Consider the following 6,589-nt stretch of genomic DNA (forward strand, 5'->3'; position numbering starts at 1 on the left):
CTTTTGTACAGACATTGCTCAATGAGACTACAACGTTATTTGGTGACCAATACCTTTAGACAAACAGTCAGGTGGAGATGCACCCCCTTCCTTCCGCCGAGAGAAAGACCCACATCTGCGTTGGGGGCGAGCGCTGCGTAGGCTAAAGGATGCGAGCAGGAGTGGCATTTGGGTCCCTTTAAATAGAGCCGTTCTCAAACTTTGGACTATCAGATCAGCTGAAGTTTGCAAACAGTTTGCTGCAGAACTCACAGCTACATCCGAAATCTCTGTGATACATTTTCAGTGTTCTTTGGGGAAAAGATGGAAATAACCAAGACATCTGGGATGAGGGACGCCGTCCTTGTGCTCTTACTGGCTGTTCTTCAGGGATTTCGACTAGTAGACGCTCTTCCAAACCTATCACCTCTCCTGGGATCCAACTGGGGGAATCCGAGAAGATACGTACACCTGCAGACGTCTTCAGACGTGAACAATTTCTACCTTAAGATCAGTTTAAATGGCCACGTGCGCAAAACTACACTTCGAAGCTCATACAGTAAGTTCTTATTACACTTTTGCCGTTTCTTTTTGATTGAAATTTGGTTTGAAGTTTTTGTCTTTAATCTGCTTCTATAGGCTAACACAATTAATTTTGTCAACAGCTGTGATTTTATTGAAGGCGGAAACAAGAGAGCGCGTAGCGATACTTGGAGTCAAAAGTAACCGCTACCTGTGCATGGATGCCCTGGGAAACCCTTTCAGCTCTGTAAGTAAATGCCCATTTTCATTATCAATTGAACTGAAATACATGTTTTCTTAACATTTAGAATAAGACACGTGAGATAATTGAATGGCACTTTTTCCTCATTTGAACCCTTCCTGACATAAACCAAAAATGCGCTTTTACGCACGGATTTCAGGCCACTTTTATCAAAACACACAGCCTATATCTTATCCTTTTTTGTTTTGTTTTACACTGGTCGAAGTGTTCTTGTGTTTAGCACTCAAGCAACACTTAAACAATTAAGTTAATGGATATACGTTTCTAAATTGCAGTTTTTACGTAAATGTATCTGTTTACAGACCGTTTGCCACAAGGAAGACTGTCTTTTTAACCACAAGTTATTGGAAAACCACCGCGACGTGTACTACTCTTGCAGAACTGGTATTCTGCTCAACTTGGAAGGGATAAAGCAAGTGTACACTGTGAGTCAGAATCTACCGCAAACCTCCCTCTTCCTGTCGGAGAAGAACACGGTGCCACTGGAGCGCCTCTTGCACCGGGAGAAGAGAAACCGGGTGGTTGACCCTTCTGATCCGTACAACATGCTGGAGCAGACGGAGGAGGATGAGGACTCCCGGGCTATGCCGGAGCTGGATGACACCTTGGAGACGGACCAGGAGGCTGAACTCCCCGAGGGACGCAACATCTCCAGGGAGACCCCCCAATCTCCCTCCGACGACCCGTGGAACGTGCATTCCCTAAACCCCCCTCCCAGCCCCCGTATAATGAATGCAATGGTGGGATAAGAGGACAGGACACTTGCCGTTGTACACCTGGTTTTAAGAATATAAATTGTGTGCGCGTTCACGTTGGATCTTTTCCAGCTGGTCTGGAGACAAACCCTAACTATTACACCTGTGAAAGTCTGCCCGTGACAGGCATATTAGTCGATGGTATATAGTCATAAGACGGAAAATTGTATTTTGTTCATTTTTCACTATAGCACAGTAGCTAGTGGGTATGTAACTATTGGTTTCCGTGCTTTTTAATTCTAGGACGCAAATTCTGCACATGAGTGCGCTCTGTTTACGGGATGGATTCTTATGAGAATCATGCTGAAACACGAAATATTTGTGCGTCTTCTTCGAAGAAAAAAAGTAAGTTGAGCTGAAGTCACTTTATTAAATGTTTTACAATGTAAGAAGCCTACAAGAAAATACTCGGGTTATCAAATCAAGCTTTATTTATACAGCACATTTCAGACATGGAACGCAACACAATGTGCTTTACAGGAAAAACATTGTAAAAAAAACTATGAAAATAGAAGCTGAAATATTTACTAAACAACAAACATGAGATAAAAAAAACGAAAGATGACACAAACTGAACAACAAAAAAGGACCCCAATGAAAAGCAAAGCTAAAATGTGTGTTTTAAGATCTCTTTTAAATATGTCCACAGTTGATCTCTTTTAAATATGTCCATAGTTTCGGCCCCCCTCAGGTTGTCTGGCATGCCTCTAAATGCTTCTTGGTCATAGGCTTTGGGTTTGTTAAAAGGCCAGTGCCATTGGACCTGAGGGACCTAACATAAAAGTATGTCTGACATGTATTGAGGTGCACAATCATGGATAGATTTAAAATCCAATAGAAGAATCTTAAAATTAATTCTAAAACTCACAGACAGCCAGTGCAGAGACCTTTAAAATTGGTGTAATGTGTACTCTCCGTCTGGTCTTGGTCAGTACCCGTGCTGCTGCATTCTATGTTTTGTAGTTGACTAATGGCTTTCTTGAGTAGACCAGACAGGAGAACATTACAGTAGTCAAGCCTGCTTGAAATAAAAGCATGGATGAGTCTCTATCAGCCTGAGTGAGAAACGGCCGCACCTTGGCAATGTTCCTCACGTGGTAAAAAGCTATTTTGGTCACATTCCTAATGTGTGATTTGAAATTTAGTTCAGAATCTGAAATAACACATCGTTTTTCACCTGGTTGTTTTATCTTTATTACCCGTGAATTAAAATGTGCGGCTAGATTCTCTCTCTGGGCTTTGGCTCCAACAATAAGTACCTCATTCTTCTCTTGATTTAGCTGGAGGAAGTTGTGAGCCAACCAAGTATTTAAATAATAATTTATACGTGGAGCTAAAATCTTCTGGTGACACAGAAATGTAAAGTCGTGTATCGTCTGCGTAGCAGTGCAAATCAATTCTGTGCTTTCTGATAACGCTGCCAAGGGGTAGCATATATAAACTGAACAGTACCAGACCCACAATCAAACGTTGTGGAACAACATGATATGTATTTCCTCCGAGTTATGTTCACCAAGGGTGACAAAGAACTCTTGACCAGTTAAATAGGTCCTAAACCAATTTAGAACTGGACCGGAGAGGCCAACCCACCTCTCCAGTCTGTCCAGAAGCACATCATGGTCAATAGTGTCGAACGCAGCACTTAAATCTATGAGTACAAGGACAGATTATGATGATGAAATTTAAACATATTCCATATAAAATTAGGCCTTCTACAATGTTTAATATGCCAGTAGGCATGCATGTTATAGGCCATTTTCTTGCAGTGAGACATTTAATTTAAAACGGGAATGAATGGTAGGCCTACACCCTACAGGGTATCAGAACACATAGAAAGTACAGGTTGGTGATAGGTGCTGGCCAGCAAAAGCAAGCAACAAAGCCAATCCCAAGAAGTTTAAAGAAAGTATTTATTTATTTAAATCTATTCATTTATTGTTATTTCTAGTATTTATATGGATGCTTAACTGTTAAAGAGGAATTCTGAGTTGGCCTTTGATGGGATATAGCTTCCGTTTCCCCAGAAAACCGGATGTGGGGACTCAGCTCAGGCGTTTCTTTTATGGCTGCTACATTAGGTTAGTTGTGAGTAGGCTGTGTGTGAGTGTTTGTGACATTTATCTTGAAAAATAAATTATTATGAACAAAATATGACTTTTTTTCAATGTATTTATTTTTTGGGGTTATATTTTAGATACATATTTTAGTACTTAAGGATAAAAAACGGCATACCTGAGATCCCCATGATGTCATAATAGCAAGCAAATGCAGTTCTGGGTGGAGAAAAAGGCGTACTCTGTTTTGTTTCTGAATCGTCTGAATGGACTTGATATTGACAGTAATCTACAACGTTAGGGACTTTGTAATTATATAAATTACAATAAATCCCATATTCAGCCATATAAGATTTTTATGTGTTATTTTGCTTATGTTTAGAGCTTGCAAGAAATGTATTTCCCTGTACTTGTGTATTTGACATAAAAACTTAACTTGCTGTGTGTTGCTGTTTGAAAGGTTAGCAATCGCACCAGTGTTACATCCCTGTTACATTATTGTTTACATCCCTGTTAGTGAGCATTTCTCTTTTGCCAAGATAATTCATCCACCTGACATATCCATCCACCTGCGGCATATCAAGAAGCTGATTAAACAGCATGATCATTACACAGGTGCACCTTGTGCTGGGAACAATAAAAAGGCCATGCTAAAATATGCAGTTTTGTCACACAACACAATGCTACAGGTGTCACAAGTTTTGAGGGATCGTGCAATTGGCATGCTGACTGTAGGAATGTCCACCAGAGCTGTTGCCAGAATTTAATTTAAATTTCTCTACAATAAGCCGCCTCCAACATCATTTTAAAGAATTTGGTAGTATGTCCAACCGGCCTAACAACTTCAGACCACGTGATGGTGTCGTGTGGGCGAGCGGTTTTCTGATGTCAATGTTGTGAACAGAGGGCCCCATGGTGATGGTGGGGTTATGGTATGGGCAGGCATAAGCTGCAGACAACGAATACAATTCCATTTAATCTATGGCAATTTGAATGCACAAAAATACTGTGATGAGATCCTGAGGCACATTGTGAGGCCCATATTTTTTTAAGGTATTTGTATTCCCAGTCATGTGAAATCCATAGATTAAAGTCTAATAAATGTATGATTTACTCCTATGTACTGCAAATGAATGAAATTGCTGTATGTCACATTTATATATTTGACCCCTTTTTCGTAGTTACAGTCTTGTCCCATCTTTGCAACTCCCATACAGACTTGGGAGAGGGGAAGGTCAAGATCCGTGCGTCCTCCAAAACACAACCCAGGCCAGCCTCACTGGTTCTTGACACAATGTCCGCTTAACCCGGAAGCCAGCCGCACCAATGTGTCGGAGGAAACACTGTACACCTGTCGACCGTGTCAGCTTGCATTGCCATGGGTCTTCAGGATCTCCAGTGGCACAGCTAGCACTGCGATGCAGTGCCTTAGAACACCGCGCCACTCGGGAGGCCCTGCATTTATATTTTTGTTTAGTATATTTTATATAATTATAAATGGCATCAAACTGTTTAAAATCGTATTTCCCCCTAGCTGAGCATTGTCTGCAGCCAGCTCTGATTATAATATAATGAAACAGGCAGGAAAAGTGAGCTCGTTTGTGGTAGTCGGTGAACCCTCAAACGTCTGTCCCGTAGCCCTGCATGGCATCGACTCTGCCACAAAAGCATGCCGAAGTGGCAAAGTTGATATCCACCTTTATAAACACAGGGTCGCTACAGTTATTGTTATTTGTGGTCGTAAACATTATTTTGAGGAAATTCTATGAGGGGGGGGAGGGGGGGTAGGGGGTGCTCAATTTATTTTAAAGTAAAAGGGGAGGGTCATGTGGAAATATTGTAACTTTGCATTTGCATTTTTGAGTCTCAAGTTGAGACTCCTTGAGTTGGATAGGCCCCTCCCCCCTGGTACATTTCGATCTGTCCTTTAAGGAGCCTAACGTCACCATTACTCCTTAAAGTCCAACAACCTTATGTTGTTGTCAGCAGTAGACTGGCTCTGGCAGCCCAAAACAGCCAAATACTACATTTAAACATTAATCAATTTTCAATTGCGATATGTTTCCCCCTTGTTCATTCAATATAATCTATCAATGGTTAAGCTGACCTCATGAAGCTGGTTGAGAGAATGCCAAGAGTGTACAAAGCTGTTATCAAGGCAAAGGGTGGCTACTTTGAAGAATCTAAAATCTAAAATATACGTTGATTTGTTCAACACTTTTTTGGTTACTACATGATTCCATATGTGTTATTTCATAGTTTGATGTTTTCACTATTCTACAATTATTCTACAATGTAGGAAAAAAATGAAATAAAGACAAACTCTTGAATAAACTTTTGAGTGGTACTGTAGTTCAACTGGAGGATCCAGCATTTTGCCTGGAAACCAATTGGTTGAAGAGAAAACACCAGTACTTCACTCAAGTTCAAACACAACTGCTTGTCACAGGATGTCAACAGGGTAACTTTGTTGTCTGGACACAGCAAGGCATTTCTGTCATCAATCTTCCCCGAGATGAGGCATTCATTCAAGACCTGTTGATCAGAACCCAAGCCTTTGTTGAACATCACCTGATTCCAGAGTTGCAGAAAAGGAAGTTGCAAATGGTATTGAATGAATAGGAGGAGGGATCAGCAGTAATCTGTTCCTGCAATAGACATCTGTTCGGAAAGATCATCTGCTGCATGGTGAAGTGGTTCCATTACAGATGTGTAGGAATCAGAAGGAAGACAGGACAATGGTTGTGTAATTCACATAGGATGTAACCTAAACAAGAAGCAGCAGTGTTGTTTCTACACAAGGGGTAATATTGGACAAAGTAAGTCTAGCTCCCCCAGTCATCATCAACTATACACACAGTGTAATGTTCATTTGGAGCTTAATTAGTATTATTCAGGCATGGATTTATGTTTTTATAATTGTATAGAAAATACTAGATAGAAATAGAGCACTACATTAGATCTGTGTTTTTAAATAGTCAAATATTTATCTAAGTTTAAGATGTTGTCTTATCATT

The 6,589-nt window shown here is 40.6% G+C and overlaps 1 protein-coding gene across 1 annotated transcript; it reads left to right on the plus strand.

Moving 5' to 3' along the window:
- The first annotated feature begins 238 nt into the window (after window positions 1-238).
- LOC129838703 (fibroblast growth factor 23-like) lies at window positions 239-3,376 on the plus strand. The gene is made up of 3 exons (XM_055905842.1): window positions 239-538; window positions 645-748; window positions 1,066-3,376. The coding sequence occupies exons 1-3, from the start codon at window positions 304-306 to the stop codon at window positions 1,510-1,512; spliced, it is 786 nt and encodes a 261-aa protein (XP_055761817.1). The 5' UTR covers window positions 239-303; the 3' UTR covers window positions 1,513-3,376.
- Window positions 3,377-6,589: the final 3,213 nt, after the last annotated feature.

This window comes from Salvelinus fontinalis, chromosome 39 (genome assembly GCF_029448725.1).
Source record: "Salvelinus fontinalis isolate EN_2023a chromosome 39, ASM2944872v1, whole genome shotgun sequence".
NCBI lineage: Eukaryota > Metazoa > Chordata > Actinopteri > Salmoniformes > Salmonidae > Salvelinus > Salvelinus fontinalis.